Source organism: Hyla sarda, chromosome 1, assembly GCF_029499605.1.
Source record: "Hyla sarda isolate aHylSar1 chromosome 1, aHylSar1.hap1, whole genome shotgun sequence".
Taxonomy (NCBI): Eukaryota; Metazoa; Chordata; class Amphibia; order Anura; family Hylidae; genus Hyla; species Hyla sarda.
The window spans coordinates 287,965,223-287,989,706 of NC_079189.1; the positions used below are offsets into that span (position 1 = coordinate 287,965,223).

At 41.6% G+C, this 24,484-nt stretch overlaps 1 protein-coding gene across 5 annotated transcripts in view; it reads left to right on the forward strand.

Annotated features, from left to right (window-relative positions):
* CRTC1 (CREB regulated transcription coactivator 1) overlaps positions 1-24,484 on the forward strand; it is a 205,479-nt gene that overhangs the window by 150,601 nt on the left and 30,394 nt on the right. For 3 of the 5 annotated variants that reach the window (XM_056574770.1, XM_056574751.1, XM_056574761.1), the window contains 2 exons: positions 5,956-6,077; positions 22,682-22,924. In XM_056574770.1, the coding sequence (XP_056430745.1) occupies positions 5,956-6,077; positions 22,682-22,924 (365 nt within the window). The remainder of the gene's footprint in view (positions 1-5,955; positions 6,078-22,681; positions 22,925-24,484) is intronic. The other 2 variants (XM_056574780.1, XM_056574790.1) reach the window with 1 other exon arrangement.

Sequence of the window (24,484 nt, forward strand, 5' to 3'; positions counted from 1 at the left end):
AAGGGGCCACAGAAAGGGGGCAAGGGGCACTTTTTTTAAACTGAGGGGATGGTGGGCAGCACGGGGATCCGTCCTGCTCGCCAGATCTCTGTGGAATGGCGGGCAAAGCGGAGCAACATGCTCCTAGCCCCCACCATCCCCTCCCATTACACTGTGATTGGTGTGGCCACTTTGGCCACCCAATCACAACTGTACTGAGGGGGGGTGGCCACAATGCCAGCCCCCATTACAGCATGGATGGTGATTGGTGGTGTATATTACACCACCAGTCACCATCTATATCCGGGTCACAGGGTCATACGTGACCCTGATGACGCGGAACCGCTGCAGAACGCCGGTAAGTAATTACCGGTGCCCTGCAACGTTCGCCGGTATAGGAGGTCCTCCGGACCTCCTCCGGCACACTGCCGGGATGTCTGCTGAATGAAATCAGCAGACATCCGGCTCCGATCCCCGCCCGGCGAGCGGCGGGGAACGGAATCGCAGCACGTCGCTCGTCTGAATTGACGAGCGATGCGCTGCGATTGCCGACATGGGGTGGGGTCGATATGCCGCGATGCCTGCTGAAAGATTTCAGCAGGCATCGGGCACCGGCTCCCCTCCGGCTAGCGGCAGGGGGCCGGGAATGGACAGGATGTACTCCTATGTTCTCGGTCCTTAAGGACTCGGAAACGGGGGCGTAGGAGTACGTCCATTGTCCTTAAGGGGTTATATAAAACTTTTAGATCATTTTTTATAAAAAAAAATTTAATAAAATGTGACAAAGCAGCATTTTTGTTTTTATTTTTGATGTTTATGCCATTCACCGTACGGGATCATTAACATTATATTTTGATAGTTTGGACATTTACGCACGCAGCTATACCAAATATGTTTATTTAAAAAAATTACGTTTTTGGGGAGTAAAATGGGAAAAATTGACAATTTTTATTGGGGGAGCAGATTTTTCACCGTTCCGACTTGCGGTCATACACAGGACGTAAATGTCTGTCCTGGTGCGCGAAGTACCGCCAAAACAGGACGTACATTTACGTCCCTAGTCGTTAAATGAGAACCCCAGATCATAAAAATTGTCCCCCATAGTGCCGGCAGTAAAAAAATAAAGATGTACATACCTTCCTTCGCTCCCCCGAGGCCGCCGGTAACCGGCTCCGGTCTCCGCCGCGACCCACTTCCTGGTTGCCGGTGGTCGGATGAATCAGCCAATCACCAGCCGCAGCGCTGTCCGACTCGGCAGGCGATAGGCTGAGCGGCAGTGTGAAAACGCTTCAGGACACACAATTCTTCACTACACCGGCACCTGAGGCCGGGGACGAGTCGGACTGCGCTGCGGCTTGTGATTGGCTGATTCATCCGACCACCGGCAACCAGGAAGTGGATCGCGGCGGAGGCCCCGGAGGAGCGGAGGAAGGTATGTACATCTTTATTTTTTTACTGCCGGCACTATGGGGGACAATTTTTATGGTCTGGAGTACTCCTTTAAGGGGTTAATATTCTGACAGAACTCCAAATTAATATGCACCCTCACCAGGTGATGTCTTTTGTATGAAGGATCCCATTAGCTTTATAAGTAGTGTCACTTTATTTATTTTTTATTGAAAGGGAATCTGTCAGCTGCAATCCTAGATCCTTGGTGTCTGCCGTGACTTTGCTTGGCTGTAGTAATAGAGCACTGATAATGCATATGCATTACATTGATCTATAAAAGCAATCAAAAGTTTGCTTAAAATAGCCCACGGGGGGGGTTGGATAAAATGGTGTTTAACTCCTAGAGGACACTCGACATACATGTATGTCACTTTACCCTAGTACTTAGGGCACAGTGGCATACATGTACGTTGCTCAGTTCTGCATTCCCCAGCATTGTGATTGGAACCGGAAGTCTGCTATTATCAGCAACCGGGAACTCATGGATAATGGTGGACATGCCGTGATCAATACTGATCAATATCTGTTCGATGTGTTAAGATGGCCGACGGAACTCCACTCACCTCCTCCAGCAGGCTTATGTGCTATTCTTCTCTGGTCTGCCTTCTATGCAAAGAACCCCATAAAATAAACCTATTTGATATTGCCACGTGTGGAATTGCCCAAACTATTAAACTGATCACATTTCTTGTCCCACACAGTCCATATATAAAGTCTCTCATGTGCCTACACGTCGCTGTTGCATGGGGACTGCCGCTCACTGGTAGTGCTAACTGCTGCTATTTTGTGCCAACCCTTATGCTAGCTGCAAGTTTTCCAGGGCATGGCAAGAGATGAGCGGGTAGGGAAGTAATAGTACAGATCCTGGGATGGTAGTCACAGCAGAGCCAGGAAGATGCTGTGCTTCGCCCTTCTGTTTACAGTAGCTTCCGGTCTCCACAAAAATAGTCCTGGCTTCCCCCTCCTATTCCCTTTGTTCTGTGTACTGTACATGACATTGAGCTTTTGCATTACACATCCACTGTAGTATCAACAGAGGAGATAGGGTCAAAAGCCATCCATGTGGGCCTTATAACTTCTGCATAGGAGTCATGGTGATGGCAATCCCCTATTCATTAATAAGATTTGGAGAAAAAAAAAGCACAAAAAGTTCTCAATAAAATCAAACATGTTTTAATAAACTACATTTAAGAGAAGAAATGAGACACATTTCATTTAAAGGGTGGCTCCTACCACTGAGTGCTTTTATTGTAACTCAGCTAAAGCGAACATTATACAGAAGTGCCAAAAGTCCCATAGGCTTGGATTGCATGTCGCATACCACTCTCTTTAGTTGAGTGGAAATTAAAGAACTCACAGCGGTACCCTTTAATGGTGTGCTGAGATTTCCATCTGACATCTGGTATTGGATTGCGTTCTGCTTTATTTTTCCATCAAAATTGACTAATCTACCAATGGAGGTGTGGGTCAGCAATGTGGACAGGGTCCAATTACTATACTCTACTGTAAATAAAGGAGATAATAGGGAAGTCTGAATATTTTCATGTTAGAGCTGGATTCTGTGCAGTAATTATGATGATACATCATGTATACCAAGGTTATTAATAAAATCCTTTTTTTTTTTTTTTTTTTTTTTTTTTTTTTTTTTTACAAAAAATGTATCTGCAAATGAATTAGCTTTTTTATTATAGTTGTCTGACAATTCAAAATTACGGTATTATTATTCTTTTTTGTAGCTCACTTAGCAGCTTAGGCTTCTTTCACACTGCTTTTTGCACACGGCAGTGTGATGGCCGTCGGGGGAGCCCGGGGAAATAATGGGAGAAAAATAGCTGCTTGTGCTGTCTTTTTCTCCCACTTGTCCCGCTACAAAATAATGATGCCAGAAGGATCCCATAATAGTATATGGGATCCATCAGGACCCGTTATTGCCCGTTGTTCCCCGTCCTGATAACGGCTGTTAAAGGCTGGAAAAAAAAATAAAACAATACCCGTACATAAGGCTATAGATGCATATCTCTGGCTACTGTCTGATCTTTATGAAATGGGGCTCTATGGCTAGCCAATTTTGCATATTAGGCCCCTTTCACACTGCAAAATAAAGATCCGTTCGAAGTTCCGTCTGAAAATCGGCTTTAAGACGGCAGTTACAAAATCCTTTGCGGCCGTTAGAAAATCCCATTATAGTCTCTGGGATTTTTACATTATCCTTTTTAATCCGTTATAGTCCGTTATTAATAACGGCTGTTATTTTGTGACAGAAGATAGTAACGGGAGAAATAGTGCATGCACTATTTCTTCCGTTTATTTGCCCATCACAAAATAACGGCAGTTATTAATAACAGCTATAACGGGTTAAAAAGGATAATGAAAAAATCCCATAGACTATAATGGGATTTTCTAACGGCCGTATAGGATTTTGTAACTGACGTTTTACAGCCGATTTTCAGACGGAACTTCGAACGGATCTTTAAAACGGAGTTATTTTATAGCGTGAAAGAAGCCTTAGAAAATTGCAAAAATTACAATGCCCAGATTTATGGTTATCAGATTATCCCCACTATCCTCTAGCCAAATAATTGTTCTACTAAGCATTCATCTCCGCATCAGAGAGAGTGGGCAAGGCAATAACCAATAAAACCGCTAAAACCATGTGCTACCGTATCCCAGCCATATGCGGCCCGTATGTAATGTATTTCACTGAGCAGACCGGAGGTGAGCTCATTTTGGCCCTGTATGCTGTTTTCCCCACCAGACCTTAAACCGTGGTATACCTCGTCCGCTCATTGAAATACATTACATACGGGCCACATACGGCTGGGATACGGGAGAGCTTGGTTTTAGCTCCCCCTAGCCGTATACGGTCCCATATTGGTAAAAACGTATTGTGTACCCAGCCTTAGTCCAAACCATGTCTGTTTTAACACCAGTTCACAGATCACATCCACCAACCCTGTTTGACTTACAGCCACTAGATAAAGAGGAAATGGTCAGAGCTTTACCATTCTGGGGATCGCCCCCTGGGCACTACAGCCTCATTGACATAGTAACAAAAAGATTTATATCTTGCCGATGGAGAGGACTATTGAAATAAATAAAAAAAGGTATGGGCAAAACTGAGATGACTAGCCTTATCTAAACATGGGCTTATTTACATCCCTGTTTTCCTGATTACAGTTGGCTTAAAGAGAAAAAAACTGACACATAATAGACACATAATTTTAGAGCATCTTTTCTTGGAACTCTACATTGCACCATGTCAATAGGGAATGTACCTACACTGTCAGGTCTATCATACCTTCCCAGTGTCGAGCTCCACACAGCATCACTCTGAGCCCCAGTGTACCCCATCACGTAATCAGAGTTTTCACACTGGACCATCGGATCTTCTCACACTGGGTCAATCACTGCAGCCTCTCATATCGCTGTCGACAGGAACAGGTTCTATGCTCTGGGGGGGGGGGGGGGGGGGCAAACCGCGGCCACATTCTCATGGCATGACTTCCACCTTTTAAGTCTATCATACCTTACAAGTAAAGTGGTAACGTCCACTTGTTAGTTTATTTACTGGGAAAAGGATGACCAGCTGCAGGCATGTAAGAAAAAATGCTCCAGTATTGTTATATCTTTTAGACTAAAATATTTAACTATCAGTTACAAAAACTTTTAATATGTTGTACATCTTGGCAAAACATTAACCTTTCTAATATACGGTACTTCATAAGAAAATGTTATTTCTTTTTTATAGTAATCATGGCTTTTTCCAAGATGAAGCACAGGCATGGACAAAGTCCAGTAAGTGAGAGTGGGCTAGTACTCCTCTGTGCTCTGTCCTGTCTGATAGTACAGGAGAGAGCACAGAGGAGTCCTATCAGACAGGAGAGAGCGCAGAGGAGTCCTATCAGACAGGAGAGAGCACAGTGGAGTCCTATCAGACAGGAGAGAGCACAGAGGAGTGCTATCAGACAGGAGAGAGCACAGAGGAGTGCTATCAGACAGGAGAGAGCATAGAGGAGTGCTATCAGACATGAGAGCGCACAGAGGAGTGCTATCAGACAGGAGAGAGCGCAGAGGAGTCCTAGAAGATAGAAGAGAGCACAGAGGACTCCTATAAGATAGGAGAGAGCACAGAGGACTCCTATCAGACAGGAGAGAGCACAGAGGAGTGCTATCAGACAGGAAAGAGCACAGAGGAGTGCTATCAGACAGGAGAGAGCGCAGAGGAGTCCTATCAGACAGGAGAGAGCACAGAGGAGTCCTATCAGACAGGAGAGAGTACAGAGAAGTGCTGGCCCACCCTCACTTACTGGACTTTGTCCATACCAGTGCTTGAGCTTGGACAAAGCCATGATTTTGAAAGCCATCATTTCTATAAAAAAGAAACATTTTTTTCTTAGGAAGTATATTACAAAGGTTAATGTTTTGCCAAGATGTACAACATATACTAAAAGTTTTTGTATCTGACAGTGCCCATTTAATGTTTTGTGTGCCATTGTTTTTAAACCTTGCCATTTATTTACCTATTAGGAATGACGACAACACAAGGAACAGTCACGTGTTCAACGCAGCATCGGCAACAATCGGACTCAAGAAGGCAGCAGTCCCAACAGATGTCTCCAACTATGTCTCCCTTGTCACCTTTAACTCAGGTATAAAGATTGTTTTATATTTGCAAAAAAAAAAACTTTGCTTAATTTGCATATTCCTTTATGTAAAATATATAGTTAAGCAGAACCACATGTATCGGAATCCAGTGTCAGTTCAAATACCAAATGTTCTCCAGTGAACACAGTCCTAGACCCTGAAATCCTAGGCAACAGATTGTTCAACAAATTGAAGAAAAACTGCATACATACCAGATCCTTGAATGTGGTCATGCAAATGCAATGCAAATCAGTTTTCGTGTGTTTTAGGGAGCGGCTGGTTCATAGAATAGAATAAAAGAAAAAAATGAATTCACAATTATTTTCATAAATACACCAAAAGCTAAACACAAACCTCACCTATGGATCCAAATGGGCAGTTAATCTGCAAAACACAAATCAGTTGAAAGTTTTCCTCACCTTGCACCATGATCCTGAACTTCATACAGAATTAGCCATGTAATAAGATTGCCTTGTGTGTTTTGCAGCCTAGCTGAAGGAGGAGGACACAGCTGCTAGTAAAGGGTTAACCTGCTAGAAGGGCAAAGTGGCTTTTAAGGGGTTAAACTGCTAGAGGAAGACACAACTGATTGTAAGGGGATTATGTGCTAGACAAAGACATAGCTGCTTGTTTGTTTTTATAAATATTTCTTCGACTTTACAACAAATAGAGCTCACAAATTTTTTGGGGAGTGTAGCGATTATACTCACTCTTACAATACCATCTTTAACCGGACCAGGACCAAGGGCGTACAGGTACGCTCTCGCCTCCTGGGACTTAAGGACCAAGGGCGTACCTGTACGTCCTCTGCGTTTCCATTCACCACCGGTAACCGGGCGGTGAACAGAATGGGATGCCTGCTGAAGTCATTCAGCAGGCATCCCGTGCCAACGCCTGGTGGGGTCCTGAGACCTCCCCATGTCAGTTCAGACCGGCGATTCAGGGTCATAAGAGTCTCCGGTAACCCGGAAGATACGGTCATTGGTGCTGTCAGAGACAGCACCAATCACCCTTTGCACCTGATTCGATTCCTGCTGGGCGCTGCCACTAATGGCACCCGCTCTACCCCTAATCCGGGGCTGAGAGCGAGTGTCGGTACCGGCAGCAGGGAGGAGGAGCAGCAGCAGCAAGAGGTAAGGGCTGTGTCTCCTGTTGTTGCAAAAGTACAACTCCCAGCATGCCCAAAAGAGCATGCTGGGAGTTGTAGTTATGCAACAGCAGGAAGCACACCAGTACAAATCCCAGCATGCCCTTTGTTCATGCTGGGAGTTGTAGTTATGCAACAGCTACAACTTCCAGCATGCGCCAGACAACAAAAGGGCATGCTGGGAGTTGTAGTTGTGTGCCTCCAGCGGCTTCATTACTACAACTCACAGCATGTCTTCGACAGAGCATGCTGGGAGTTGAAGTTTTGCAACAGCTGAAGGCACATTGCATGGGAAACACTAAGTTAGTGTCTGTTACCTAACACAGTTTTTCCCAACCAGTGTGCTTCCAGCTGTTGCATAACTACAACTCAATATATAGCCAAAAACAAAGAGACCCACAATACTAATATTATTTCAAAAAGTATGACAATCTTTATTAGAGAATAAAAAACAGTTTTAAAAAGTTAGAAAAAGGCAGAGGATGACCTTACGCAGGAGACAACAGGTGCCAGTGGACCTGGTATGGGTAATGTAGGTATTCAGTCAAGAGTATACATAATATAAGGCTGGCGTAGCTGCATGTTTATAATATCGTAACAATAGATATAATATCTAACATACATTGAGGTAACATAGGAAGCAGCAATGCAATACAACAGACATAAATAGGAAATACCTAAACAAGACTACCTGTCATATACCCAAAGGCCAGGAGCACCAAGCACCAACACCCCAACGCACGTTTCGCGTATGGGCTTCGTCAGGGGGCGTGTGACACGCCCCCTGACGAAGCCCATACGCGAAACGTGCGTTGGGGTGTTGGTGCTTGGTGCTCCTGGCCTTTGGGTATATGACAGGTAGTCTTGTTTAGGTATTTCCTATTTATGTCTGTTGTATTGCATTGCTGCTTCCTATGTTACCTCAATGTATGTTAGATATTATATCTATTGTTACGATATTATAAACATTCAGCTACGCCAGCCTTATATTATGTATACTCTTGACTGAATACCTACATTACCCATACCAGGTCCACTGGCACCTGTTGTCTCCTGCGTAAGGTCATCCTCTGCCTTTTTCTAACTTTTTAAAACTGTTTTTTATTCTCTAATAAAGATTGTCATACTTTTTGAAATAATATTAGTATTGTGGGTCTCTTTGTTTTTGGCTATATATTGGTACCCCCGGGACCTACATACGGCACGTATTGTTTTGCCGTTTTTGTTGTTTGGCTAAAATAACTACAACTCCCAGCATACCCTTCGACAGTCGGCGCCATGCTGGGAGTTGTAGGTTTGCAACAGCTGGATGCTCACTGGCTGGGAAATACTGAGTTAGGTAACAGACTAACTCAGTGTTTCCGCACCAGTGTTCCTCCAGCTGTTGCAAAACTACAACTCCCAGCATCCATGGTCTGTCAGTGCATGCTAGGAGTTGTAGTTTTGCAACAGCTGGAGGTTTGCACCACCTCCCATGCGAATGTACAGGGGGTCTACAGTGAATTTCCCAATGCAAGTTTGAGCTGCGGCAAATTTTCCGCCACAGCTCAAACTCCCAGTGGAATACTTGCTGTGAACCCCACCCATGTGAATGTACCCTAAAAACACTACACTACGCAAAATAAAGAGTAAAGCTCTACATATACACACCCTTACACAGTTACCCCCCCCCCTCCCCCCATAAAAATTAAAAACATCTCGTGCGACACGGTTTCCAAAACAGAGCCTCCAGCTGTTGCAAAACAACATTTTTCAGCATTGCTGGACAGTCACTGACTGTCCAGGTATGCTGGGAGTTTTGCAACAGCGTGAGGCACCCTGTTTGGGAAACACTGCTGTAGGGTATTTTTGGTGACTGTAGCAAACACCATGCTTGCATCCAAGTCTGCCTCCATGCAAATCCCTAACTTAGGCATTATATGCGCATGGCGCTCTCTTACCCTGCCGTATTTCAAGGCAACAGTTAAGAGCCACATATGGGGTATTTCCATACTTGGGAGAAATTACGTTACAAATTTTTTTCCTTTTACCCCTTTATGAAAAGGAAAAGTTGGGGTCTACACCACATGTTGGTGTAAAAAAAATGTTACACTATCATGCTGGTGTTGCCCACATGCTGCCAGAACAGTGGACCAACCCCCCACATGTGAACCCATTTTGGAAGCTACACTCCTTACATAATGTCATTAGGGGGGTGCAGTGAGCATTTACACTCCACAGGTGTCTGACAAATCTGTGGAACAGTAGTCCTTACATTTTCATTTGCACAGCCCAAGGTTCCAAAGATCTGTCAAACGCCAGAGGGGTGTAAATGCTCACTGCACCCCTTATTCCATTCTGTGAGGGGTAAAGTTTCCAAAATTGGGTCACATATGGGGGATTCACTTTTCTGGCAGCATGGTTGCTTTGTAAACGCACATGGCCCTCGTCTTCTATTCCAACCAAATTCTCTCTCCAAAAGCCCAATGACGCTCCTTCTCTTCTGAGCCCTGTTATAAGCCTGCAGAACACTTTACATCCACATATGTGATATTTCCATACCCAGAAGAAATAGTGTTACAAATTTTGGGGGGCTTTTTCTTCTATTGCCCCTTGTGAAAATGAAACATTTGGGGTAACACCAGCATTTTAGTGAGAAAAACAAGTAACAATTTGTGAAACACCTGTGGGGTATAAAGGCTTACTGTACCCGTTGTTACGTTCCTTAAGGGGTGTGGTTTCCCAAATAGTGTTCCACATGAATTCATTTTTTTGGGCTGTTCTGGCACCATGGGTGCTTCCTTAATGCGACATGCCCCAAAAACCATTTCAACAAAATTCTCTCTCCAAAAGCCCAGTGTCGCTTCTTTCCTTTTGAGCACTGTAGTGCACCGACTTTACATCCATATATGTGTTATTCCCTTACTCGAGAGAAATTGGGTTACAAATTTGGGGGGCTTTTATCCCTTGTAAAAATGAAAAAAATGGGTCTACAAGAACATGTTGGTGTAAAAAATGGAGATTTTGAATTTTCTCCTTCACATTGCTGCTATTCCTGTGAAACAACTAAAGGGTTAACAAACTGTCTGAATGTCATTTTGAATAGTTTGAGGGGTGCAGTTACTGTAATGTGGTCCATTATGGGGTATTTATGATATAAAGACCCTCAAATTCACTTCAAAACTGAACTTTTCCGTAAAAAAATCAGATTTTGAAATTTTTGTGGAAAATTGCTGCTAAACTTTGAAGCTTTCTAATGTCTTCAAATAGTAAAAACATGTCAACTTTATGATGCAAACACAAACTAGACATATTGTATATGTGAATCAATATGTAATTTATTTGGCATGTCCATTTCCCTTACAAGCAGAGATCTTCAAATATAGAAAAATGCTAAGCATTTTTCAACAGGAAATTATGATTTTTTCCAGAAGTACGTCAAAATCAAACCTATGTAAGTAGGGTATCATTTTAACCGTATGGACCTACAGCATAATAAGGTATCATTTTTACCGAAAAATGCACTGCATAGAAACTGAGGCCCCCAAAAGAAACAAAATGGCATTTTTTTCAATTTTGTCGCACAATGATTTATTTATTTTTTTCGTTTCGCCGTGGATTTTTGGGTAAAATGGGAAAAAAGGTAAGAAGGAAAAAACGAAAATGCAAAAACTGAAAAACGCTGAGTCCTTAAGGGGTTAAAGATCTTTTGTAAATATGGTTGTTTAAAAGATTTTTGAAAATTTTATAAAGTGTATTGGTCCTGAAAACCCACCACTAGGAGTCCCCATACCTACTTGGACATTAACCAGTCCTGCAGCAGCATCAGCTTATCCATGAGTCATGGACAAGATTGCATGAGCAGACTCTCCAATCACCTCCCACCATCACAAGGGAGGGGGAACACCCCCTTCCTTTGAGGGGATTTCTAACACTGTGAGCTAATGAAAAGAAGTATTTTTATAATAAATATCTATATATAATATATATATATATATATATAAAACTCAACGTGTGTGTGTTTGTATGTATGTGTGTGTTCCAGCATCACGTCCAAACGGCTAAAGATATTAACATGAAACTTGGCACACATGTTACTTATATGTCAACAACAAACATAGGATAGGTGATTTAACCCTTACTCGCCCCCATTTGCCAGGGGTGGGGTTTATGTTTAAAGTCCCATACAAGTCAATGGGAAATACATGTTACAGCATAACTTCCAAACGGCTGGAGATATTTCGATAATACTTGGTCACATGTTACTTATATGTCCACTTAAAATATAGGATAGTTAATTTAACCCTTAACTACCCCCATTTGTGAGTCAGTGTTTTTGTTTAACCCCTTCACGACCACGGACGTAAATGTACGTCCTGGTTTGGCGGGACTTCCCGCACCAGGACGTACATTTACGTCCTGTGTATGACCGTGTCATACACGGCAGGTTCAATACAGATCACAGCATCTGCGGCATTGCGGTACTTTGATTGGATGATCGGATCGCCCGCAGCGCTGCCATCATCCAGCATGGCGGCCGGAGGTCCCCTCACCTGGCTCTGGCCGTCTCCCGGGGTCTTCTGCTCTGGTCTGAGATCGAGCAGACCAGAGCAGAAGATCACCGATAATACTGAGCAGTGCTGTGTCCTATACATAGCACTGCACAGTATTAGCAATCGAAGGATTGCTATAGATAGTCCCTATGGGGACATAAAAAGTGTAAAAAAAATAAATAAAAAAAAAATATAAAAAATTTGAAAAATTTAAAAATGTAAAAATAAAAAGTTTTAAAAAAGTCAAAAATCCCCTCCCCCAATAAAAATGAAAATTGTCAGTTTTTCCCATTTTACCCCCAAAAAGCGTAAAATATATTTTTTAATAAACATATTTGGTATTGCGGCGTGCGTAAATGTCTGAACTATCAAAATATAATGTTAATGATCCCGTACGGTGAATGGCGTAAAGTAAAAAATAACAAAAGTCCAAAAATGCTGCTTTTTTGTCACATTTTATTAAAATAAAAATTAATAAAAATGATCTAAAAGTTTTATATGTGCAAATGTGGTATCTAAAAAAAAGTACAGATGACGGCACAAAAAATGAGCCCTCATACTGCCCTATATACGGAATAATGAAATAGTTATAGGTGGTCAAAATAGGGCGATTTTAATTACTGATTTTGTACAAGAAGTTTTAGATTTTTTTTTTAAGCGGTACAAAAATATAAAAGTATCTATCTTAACCCCTCCAAAATGTGCAAAATTTTCGTTTTCATTTAAATTTCCTCCCTAAAAAAATGTTTTTTGGGGGTTCGCCGTACATTTTATGGTAAAATGGGAGGTTTCATTACAAAGTACAATTGGTCACGCAAAAGACAAGCCCTTATATGGGTCTGTAGATGGGAATATAAAAGAGTTATGGATTTTAGAAGGCGAGGAAGAAAAAACAAAAACGCAAAAATAAAATTGGCCTTGTCCTTAAGGTGAAAATGGGCTTGGTCATTAAGGGGTTAAAGTCCCATGCAAATCAATGGGAAATGTATGTTCCCACATAACTTCTGCACGGCTGGAGATATTTCAATACCTGTTACACATATTACGGCTTGTGATAGAAGGTTGGCATAGGAGGACGGGATATGGGGTTGGGATATGACAACAATATATGGGGATGGGATATGAAGTAAAAGCTTCCTCCTTTGTTTATTTTCCTCCCCAACAAGAATTAGGAAGGAAAAACCGGGCAACGCCAGGTACTCAGCTAGTTGGTGACAAAATTAGATGTACTTTGTTATGGGATCTGACAGATACGCTTGAACAGTTATTCTTTGGTTTGAGAGGCTGTTGGGGTCGAAGATTCATTGGTCAAGCTTTAGTACTCAGTTAACTGCTTCAGTCTTATCCAATTACTTATTAACAGGTTAATTTAAATCTCTCCCACTTGCAGCTACCCTGCAGCAGGCACAACACACTGAGGGACAAACCACACTGAAGAGAGAGCTTATCTGTTACTGCTCCTTCTAACCTCATTCCTCCTCCTGCTGCTTCATAATATACTGGACTCCTACCACTTAATTTGCTTAAAATGTAAAATAAGCTAGCATAAAGTAAGTTAGCAGCACAGATCTATGTTTATTAACTTCCCTGTCCCCAGTGAAGTCCACCATGGACTCTTTTCAGCTTAGAAGCAAGAAGTCTCTCACTGTCAAGATAGTGATCCTTTACTGCTATTAACTCCATTCCTCTTTTTTATAAATTAGTCTTCTATTAATTTATGAGGTTTCCCAGGAGGTAGGTGGTAGGTCCTCTTTAAAATCAAAAAGTATTTTATTACCAAACTATTCACTTTCACAAATAAAGCTGTCACAGTGTCGCAGTTCTTGTACTGAGATGAGCATCTGAAATAGATGTGTAAGATCTGTCAGCTTGCCTGAGGGTACACGATCTGTGTCTCCAACGTGTCCTTGTATGTATATATGGACATGATTACTTTACAGTTGACATCTTTTTTTTAAATTTTTTTTTTTTAACCCTTAGCAACATATAACAAGATTGTGCCTCATAAGCAGAAGGCTAGTAACATCATGACAAGCATGCTCATCATGTTGTGTGCATGGGCACTGCTACTGTTGCCTTGAGAGCATGGCAACAGCTATAATATTTAGCCGCTGCCCCACTAAAAATCAGAAACCTCTATCTACCATTTAACCCTTAGAATGGCACGTTTAAAATTGGTAGCAGGACACTAAGTAATTTCGCCTCACCATAGATAAACTTAATTAATTTAGAATTAGTTTAGTTAAAAACTAAACTGCAGCCTGCTAGGGTTGTATAAGAGCAAACTGCAACATTCTGGCCTCGCTCGGTCCATTAAACCAGTCCAATCCAAGGCCTGTGTTTACTTACCCTGACAAAACTCTTTCTGATCTGCTAATAGCATTCTTGGTCAGGTGAGTATGCTGCAGCTTTTTATTTTACAATGACTTAGAATATGTTTTCTTGTTGCCAGCCTACAGCTGATTTTGCGCAGTGATGTTTTGTAAATCTATTCTGGACCCAAATCATCAAATACAGATATCTGCTTTCTACCTAATGTGAATTGTAATAGGTATATGTAGAGAGGTCAGTGTGCACTATATGGACAAAAGTATTGTGTTACCTACACATTCCACCAACAGAAGCTTTTAAAGGGGTACTCCGCCCCTAGACATCTTATCCCCAATCCAAAGGGTAGGGGATAAGATGTCCGCTGGGAACCCCCGCGATCTCTCCTGCAGCACCCTGTGTCCTCTTCTGCATGGAGCGAAGTTTGCACCGTGCAGCAGATGACACACGGTGCTGCAGGAGAGATCTCGGGGGTTCCCAGCAGCGGGAGCCCGCGCCGGATGACTGGCGATACAGGGGTCAGAGTATCATGCCGTCAGGCCACGCCCCTCGTGACGTCAAGCATCGCCCCCTCAGTACAAGTCTTTGGGAGTGAGCGTGCTGGTTGCCACGCCCCCTCCCATAGACTTGCATTGAGGGGGCAGACTGTGACATTGCGAGGGGGCGGGGCCATGACATCATGATACTCCGGCCCCTGTATCGCCTGTCATCGGGCACGGAGCAAAGTTCGCTCCTTGCAGCAGATGACAAGGGATGCTGCAGGAGAGATCGTGGGGGTTCCCAGCGGTGGGACCCCCGTGATCAAATAGCTTATCCCCTATGCTTTGGATAGGGGATAAGATGTCTAGTGGCAGAGTACCCCTTTAAGGACATCTGTTTCAAATCCATAGGCATTAATATGCAGCCAGCCCTCTCCTTTGCCGTTATAACTGCATCTACTCTTGTCTTGAATGTGTGAATTTTTGCCCATTCATGCATCATAGCATCTGTAGGGCCAGACACTGATGGATGACATAGGGCCTGGCTTGCAATATTTGTTCTTGTTCATCCCAAACTTTGTTTGGTGGGGTTGAGGTCAGGGTTCTGCCGGCCAGTCAAGTTCTTCCACACACAACTCGCCCAACCATGCATTTATGGACTTCATTTTGTGCTCAGTCATGCTGGAACAGAGAAGGGCCAGCCCCAAACTGTTGACACAAAGTTAAAAGGATACTGTTGTCCAAAATTGCTTGGTATGCTAAAGCATGAGGATTTTCCTTCACAATTAAAAGCTTGTGTAGAAGACCCAATTGTAGCTATGGAAGAACAGTAGCTGGATGGTGCTTGCTGGTGGTGCATGATAATTAACCATAATACAGAACACAGAACAAAAAAATTTAACTATTTGCTAAAATTTCTTCATCAAGTCTGTGAACTTCATTGGTAGGTGCTGGTTTTTATGCACCTGTGGGAATGGGACTAAAATAAAACCTGAATTCAGTGATGAAGAGGAGGGGCCAAATACTTCTGTATACACACTGTTCCAAATTATTATGCAAATTCTATTTAAGTCTCACAAAGATTAAATATTTAGTTTTTCAGATACCAAGGGGTTGGAAAGCTCAAACAACAAAAAAGTATGAGGTTAACTAGTTAACTAGGTAGACCTGTACCCGCAGGTGTGGAGGAAAAGTATATAAAATAGCAGGATCCTAGTCCTCAAGTACTTCAACCAAAAACGGATGAACAATGGATATCAGGTGAAAATAATTTTTAATAGCACATATATACTGTATAAAATGGATCGCCTATAGGCATTCAAATATCAAATATTACAATAGAGATATGTATCATGTGTAGTAAAAATACAATGTCCTAAACATGAATGAATCCTGATAATTAGAGATGAGCGAACTTGCAGTAAATTCGATTCGTCACGAACTTCTCGGCTCGGCAGTTGATGTCTTTTCCTGCATAAATTAGTTCAGCTTTCCGATGCTCCGGTGGGCTGGAAAAGGTGGATACAGTCCTAGGAGACTCTTTCCTAGGACTATATCCACCTTTTCCAGCCCACCGGAGCACCTGAAGGCTGAACTAATTTACGCAGAAAAAGTCATCAACTGCCGAGCCGAGAAGTTCGTGACGAATCGAATTTACTGTAAGTTCGCTCATCTCTACTGATAATATAGAAAATGGATGCTAAGATGCAAGGGAATGCTAGAGAGTAATGGTTTAATTCATATAGCCAATCCTTAGTACCGGTAAAGTCTGTGGCAATTTACCACAGAGGAAAAATGGTGTCATGCATGACTATGTTAAATCACTCACCACCGCCTGTTTGTGTTTAAAGGCACATAATAGCGCTCACAGCTGGGCAGTCTTGATCGTTAGTTGCGCTGTAGTCAAAGTGGCTTCCTGCACTGAATATAACCGTCCCCAATTGAGCCTCATTGCAGGCCGTAACTGGTCTCTCCTATATCCCGCTTGGCACAGAGCATGTACAGCAACAGAGGGATTAGAGTTGCGTCTGATGTCATGTGTGCGCTGCACAGACCACAGCTGATTCAATCCAAGCGCTGGTGGAAGTGGTAAGGTCCGGTCAGAGTGAACTGCAAGATGCAGTGTCAATTCGCTCCAATAGATCCTCATCCTGGTTAGCAATAGGGATGGCAGTCCCATGCAAATAAATTGGTAGCAGTCCAGAAAGTGGATATGAGACTATATGACAGTCTTTAGAAGCTCTTATATATTCAAATGATGCATATAGGCAAACTTAAAAGCATAAAAATAAAACATAAAATAAGGTCAAACGTGTTTCGGGGTGTGGACACGTGTTCTAACCCCTTCTTCAGTGACTGACAATGACTATTGGAGGGAATTCACTCTGCATCTTGTAGTTCACTCTGACCGGACCTTACCACTTCCACCAGCGCTTGGATTGAATCAGCTGTGGACTGTGCAGCGCACCTGTGATGTCAGACGCAACTCTAATCCCTCTGTTGCTGTACACGCTCTGTGCCGAGCGGGATATCTGAGAGACCAGCTACAGACTGCACTGAGGCTCGATTGGGGTCGGTTATATTCAGTGCAGGAAGCCACTTTGACTACAGCGCAACTAGCGATCGGGACTGCCCAGCTGTGAGCGCTATTATGTGCCTTTAACACAAACTGGTTCGGTGGTGAGTGATTTAACATAGTCATGCATGACACCATTTTTCCTCTGTGGTAAATTGCTACAGACTTTACCGGTACCAAGGATTGACTATATCAGTTAACCCATTACTCTCTAGCATTCCCTTGCATCTTAGCATCCATTTTCTATATTTATCAGGATTCATTCATGTTTGGGTCATTGTATTTTTACTACACATGATATATATTTTTATTATATATTTATTTATATTTGATGTTTAACCCCTTAATGATGCCGGACGTAAATGTACTTCCTGTTGTGCTGGTACTTAACGCACCAGGACGTTTACGTCCTAAGCATAACCGCGAGCATCGGAGCGATGCCCGGATCATGCACAGCAGGTCCCCGCTGCTGATCGCAGCCAGGGACCCACCGTTAATGGCGGACATCCGCAATCACACGGATGTCCGCCATTAACCCCTCAGATGCCATGATCAATACAGATCACGGGATCTGCAGCATCGCGGTCACTAAAATGGAGGATCGAATCGCCCGCAGCGCTCCCGTGGTGATCCGATCATCCAGCACGGCAGACGGAGGTCCCCTCACCTGCTTCCGCTGCCTTCCCAGTGTCTTCTGCTCTGATCTGCCTTCCCGCAGACCAGAGCAGAAGATGACCGATAACACTGATCAGTGCTATGTCCTATACATAGCACCTAACAGTATTAGCAATTGAATGATTGCTATAAATAGTCCCCTATGGGGACTATTAAAGTTTAAATATAAAAGTAAAAAAAAATAAAGTTAAAAAAAATTAGAAAAACACCCTCCCCCAATAAAAATGTAAATTGTCCCATTTCCCCTATTTCACACCCAAAAAGTGTTTAAAAATGTTTTTTTTATATACATATTTGGTATCGCCGAGTGCATAAATATCTGAACTATTAAAATAAAATGTTAATGATACCGTACGGTGAACGTAAAAAAAAGAAAATTTAAAAAATAGCTGCTTTTTTTTTATAACATTTTATTCCAAAAAAAATTTATAAAAATGGACTAAACGTTTTATATAAGCAAATATGGTATCAATAAAAAGTACAGATCACGGTTTAAAAAATGAGCCCTGATACCGCCGCTTATACGGAAAAATTAAAAAGTTATAGGTCTTCAAAATAGGGGGATTTGAAATTACTCATTTGGTTAAAAAGTTTGCAAATTTTTTTTTTTTTAAGCGCAACAGTAATAGAAAAGTATATTATCATGGGTATCATTTTAATCGTATTGACCCAAAGAATAAAGAACACATGTCACTTTTACCGTAACTTGTACGGCGTGAAAACGAAACCTTCCAAAATTAGTAAAATTGTGGTTTTCTTTTTAATTTCCCCACACAAATAGTATTTTTTTGGTTGCGCCATACATTTTATGGTAAAGTGAGTGATGGCATTACAGCGGACAACTGGTAGCGCAAAAAACAAGCCCCATACTAGTCTGTGGATGAAAATATAAAAGAGTTATGATTTTTTGAAGGCGAGGAGTCCTTAAGGCCCAAATGGGCTGAGTCCTTGAGGGGTTAAATGCCTATAGGTGATCCATTTTATAAAAAATTTACCTGATATCCATTATACATCCGTTTTTGGTTGAAGTACTTGAGGACTAGGATTTTGCTATTTTATATTTTGTTTTTCAGTTTAACGCATTGATGGCGGACACCTGTGATAATTAGATTGCCAGGTGAGCCCAATTTAAGGAAAAACTACTAAAGGTGAGTGTTTCACCTTATTAAAGGGGTATTCGGGGCAAAAACATTTATCCCTTGACCAAAGGATAGGGGATAAGATGTTTGATCGCGGAGGGCCCGCCGTTGGGACCCCGCACGATCTCCCTGCAAGACCCGCATTCTATTCGGGAGCTGCATCTCCAGAATGCGGGTGCTGCAGGGAGATAGCGGGGGGTCCCAGCGGCGATCAGACATCTTATCCCCTATACTTTTGATAGGGGATAAAATGTTTTTGCCCAGAATACCCCTTTAAGCAGAACACCATTTTCAAGCAATATGGGGAAGAAAAAGGATCTCTCTGCTGCCGAAAAGAGTGAAATAGTTCAATGCCTTGGATGAGGTATGAAAACATTAGATATTTCACTAAAACTTAAGCGTGATCATCGCACTATTAAGAGCACAGACGGGTTTGTGCAGATAAAGGCACATTAAGGAAGATTTCTGCCAGGTCCATGCTTCGGATAAAGAGAACAGATGCTAAAATACCATTACATAGCAGCAAACAGATATTTGAAGCTGCTGGTGCCTTTGGAGTCCAACGGATGTCAAGGTTAGAGTCCTCCAGAGTCTTGCAACTGTGCATAAATCTTCTATTCAGCCACCACTAACCAATGCTCACAAGCTGCATTGGGCAGAAAAATACACAAAGACTAATGTTCAAACAGTCCTGTTAATTGATGAGTGCCGTGCTACCCTGTATGGTCCAAATGGATGGAGTAGTGGATGGCCACCCTGTTCCAACAAGGCTGCGACATCAGCAAGGCGGTGGTGGAGTCGTGTTTTGGGCCAGAATCATGGGAAGAGAGCTGGTCGGCCCCTTTAGGGTCCCCAAAGGTGTAAAGATGACCTCTGCGAAGTATGTGGAGTTTGTGACTGACGACTTTCTTCCCTAGTACAGAAGGAAGAACTATACTTTCCGTAATAAAATCATCTTCATGCATGACAATGCACCATCTCATGCTGCAAAGAATACCTCTGCATCAATGGCTGCTATGGGGATAAAAGGAGAGAAAGTCATGGTGTGGCCTCCATCCTCGCCTGACCTCAATCTTATTGAGAACCTTTGGAGTATCCTCAAGCAAAACATCTTTGAGGGTGGCAGTTTACATCCAAACAGCAGCTCTGGGAGGCTATTCTGACATCTTGCAAACAAATTCAAGCAGAAACTGTCCAAAAACTCACAAGTTCAATGGATTCAAGACTTGTGAAGCTGCTATCAAATAAAGGGGGTCCTATGTTAACATTTTAACAGGTCACGTTGCATTTTAAGTTTACCATAATTGAAATAGCTTTTGATTTCAGTAAATATGCTGCAAACACAACAAATGACAATTTTCAGTTCTTTACAACCTATAGTGTTTTGAAACTTACTGTGCATAATAATTTGTAATAGTGTATTGTAAGTTTGTTTAAAAAAATACTGTTATTAGGAGGTTTGTTCATTAAAGTTTGAATTGTACTCTTAATAGTTGATAACATGAGAATTATGCTGACTGTTATTTAAATACATTTTTTAGGTAAATGAGAAAAATATAATTTGCATAATAATTTGGAACAGGGTGTATATAGTGGTTTTGCTGATTTATATCCACACGCATCTTTTATGCCAACACCCGAAGGAGGTTTAAGGTTTTGGATCTTTAATTTCAATTAAATATATCATGGTAGCTGTAAGATATCAAGAAAACAGTTTTCACTTTATCTGTACCATAAGCTGTCACCACTCCTGACCTGTCTGTTATACTAAATACTTTTATCTCCCATGAAGTAACATATGCCATGTGTTGTGCAGTTCATCTGTTATTCCTACTAGACCTCTCTGGCAATGCCAGCTTCGATTACATAGTCTCAAATAATGGAGCAACACGCCCCAAACTGGTAACACCTAATTGTCAATCTAGTCATAGACTTCTAATAAGAAGCAGAGGAATGGCACAGTGCAGAGCTATAAGAAGGATGTTCCTAAATGTTATGAGCAATAAAAGTTTCTATTGAAACAAACCCCTCCAGAGAGCTTACAGGTAACCTTCAAAGGGGTCGGCCATCAAAGAAAATGTTAACCCCTTAAGGACTCAGCGTTTTCAGTTTTTGCATTTTCATTTTTTCCTCATCACCTTCTAAAAATCATAACCCTTTCAATTTTGCACATAAAATTCCATATGATGGCTTACTTTTCGCGCTACTAATTCTACTTTGCAGTGACACTAGTCATTTTACCAAAAAATCCACGGCGAAACGGAAAAAATTTATTGTGCGACAAAATTGAAGAAAAAACGCCATTTTGTAATTTTTGGGGGCTTCCATTTCTACACAGTGCATTTTTCGGTGAAAATTACACTTTATCTTTATTCTGTAGGTCCATACGGTTAACATGAAACCCTACTTATATAGGTTTGATTTTTGTCGTACTTCTGAAAAAAATTATAAATACATGCAGGAAAATTTATACGTAAAAAATTCTCATCTTCTGACCCCTATAATTTATTTTTATTTTTCTGCGTACAGGCTCATTTTTTGCGCTGTGATCTGAAGTTTTTATCGGTACCATTTTTGTATTGATTGGACTTTTTGATCGCTTTTTATTCATTTTACATGATATAAAAAGTGACCAAAAATACGCTAATTTGGACTTTTGAATTTTTTTTGCACGTACGCCATTGACCGTGTGGTTTTATTAACGATATATGTTTATAATTCGGACATTTCCACTTGCGGCGATACCACATATGTTTATTTTTATTGACACTTTTTTATATGGGAAAAGGAGGGTGATTCAAACTTATTAGGGAAGGGGTTAAATGACCGTTAACTTTTTTTTTTTTTTTTCACTTTTTTTTTGCAGTGTTATACTGATCTATTACACTGATCCCTGCAAAGCCATAGCTTTGCATTGATCAGTGTTATAGGAGGTCGATTGTTCAAGCCTGAATCTCATCGGACGTGACGAAGACAGGTGAGGGGACCTCCGCTCGCGTGCTAGCTGATCGGGACATCACGATTTTATCATGATGGTCCCGATCAGCCCGACTGAGCTGCCGGGAAGCTTTTACTTCCATTTTAGACACGGTGATCAACTTTGATCACCGCGTCTAAAGGGTTAATAGAGCGCAGCACAGTGATCGGTGCCGCACGCTATTAGTCCAGGGTCCCGGCTATCATTGGCCGCCGGGACCGACCCGGTATGACACAGGGTCACGGCGGAACCCCGCGATATATACCAGGACCGGTTGCAGTGGGTACAGGTACGCCCTGCGTCCTTAAGAGGTTAAAGGCTCCATTTGCATTAAAATAACTTATTTACCTCTGTCTCCTTTTACATTCTAATCCTCTGCTCTGCCTCCTGTTGGCGCTTCAGCAACGGATGTCACATGACCACCGCAGCAAATTTATTTTTAAAGAGATGGATAACCCCTTAGTTACCCTGTGATCACAATAGCCAAATTGATAACATTATCAACTTCCTAATGTCTCATAGCATCAAAATATACAAAAATGTAATGCAATATTTTATTGTTAACACAAGGAATAAAAGGGGGTTAGTGTTTAGATGAGAAACTGGTTTTCTGTGTCAAATGTAAAAATATTTTTAAGTGGTCTTTGTTGTTTAGTTTTAAACTGTTGCCTGCCTTGTCTGTATTACACTCTGTATATTTCAGTTTGTTTATCCTGTAGTCGAAAGTGAAATGCATGGCTGGTTTTTACTTTTACAGGCAGTAGCAATGGATGCTTTGTCTCTGGATCAGCAACTACCCCCCTACTCTTTTTTTACACAATCAGTTTCACAGCAGCAATCCCAAGTGCCAAGTGGCCTGTCTCAGAACTCAATAATGCAGGGCTCTGGTTTACAAAGAGGTACACAGCTCCCTCCGCTTACTGTCACAATATCAACTACAGTCCCACAGTCACCACCTGGCATTCAGACTCCTTCATCACTGGCTATTGATATCAATTCGGTAAGTTTACTAGCATGTTTTCTGTTGCATACAGTTTTTTGTTAGATGGTTTGTTGGTTACAGTTTTCTATGTCTTGGTTAATATGAACGGTCCATGTGTGTTTTTGGATATTTGACTTTCTCTGGATTTCTTTCTTTTGAGATCAGTCAACCACAATGGAAATTTATTTCTGCCCTTTGTGCCCCACTTGAAGAAATGTGTGAAAGGTTTTTAGTTGAAGATACAAAACTATACAGATTTGGTTCCTAATTAATACATTTATATAATAAATCTTTAGAAGAGCTGAAATGCTATGGTGGTGGACATAAGCCTTTTTATTTTGTTGCTTGTAATAGTTCTGTAGAATATCATTAAAGAAACCCTGTCGGTGTGCCACTTAATAAAATAGAAATTTCACTGTGGCAGCTTACACTAGTGGTTTCAATTACCCCCACTAAATAACAAAGAATAGTTCTAGACAGAGCTGAAAATAAGGCACATCCGTGGTCTGTGAAAGGACATGATCTTTTTCAGCCAGTTAGTAGCACTGAATCATATGATGTACTCACACCTCCACAAAAATTGACATCACAGACTGCATTACATGATCTTTTCAGACTTTCTGACATGCTGACAGACACCAGTAAATACAGTTCCATTTAGTAGTATAAAGACCTCTTTACACAGACTGATTATTGGCCAAATAAGCGTTCATGGGAATGTTGTTTGGGATATTTGAGATTGAAAATAAATTGAGTTGATTAAAAAAAATATATATTCTTGTTTGTCAGTTGATCAGATCTTTATACAGGCATTAAAATTAATGTTTTAAGCTGCACATCTCCTTGTGTAAATGGGGGATATGTGACCGACAATAATTAAAAAAGCCGCGCACACAGTCCAGCAATCGTTCGTCCAGCCTGGCCTACAAGCTTATTGAGCCATGTGAAGACTTATTGAATAAGTGGCGATCAGGGAGATCATTGCTTTCTATCAGAACCTGCTTGGCCCATGTTCTAATGACCTTAAAGGAAAACGGTCAGCCTGTTCACTGGGTTAGTGTGGGTGAACAGGAATCCATTGAGTGGTCACTTACTTAAATCTGTCCAGTAGGCCCTGAGATATGTCCTCCAGACTATACTCAGCTGAATTCAGTAAATGGTGCACAGGGGCGGAGCTCTGCTGGCTCAATTTACATAATTCTTAGTTTTTGACTCCACTTCGCTAGGATGTGGAGTCGCAGACAATGAAAATGTAAATTGAGTGGGCGGAGCCCCGCCCCCCTGTGCACAATTAACTGAATTCAGCAGAGAATCTTCTGGGGGACATATCTCAGGACCTACTGAACAGATTTAACCCCTTAAGGACTTAGCCCATTTGGGCAAATTTTTTTGCGCTGTGATCTGTAAAATTTTTTGATACCACATTTCCATATATAAAACTTTTAATAAATGTATCAATTCTTTTGGGAATAAAATGTTAAAAAAAAAGCAGCAGGACTATTTTAATAGTTCGGATATTTACGCACGCAGCGATACCAAATATGTTTATTAAGAAATTTTTCACACTTTTTGCTGGTA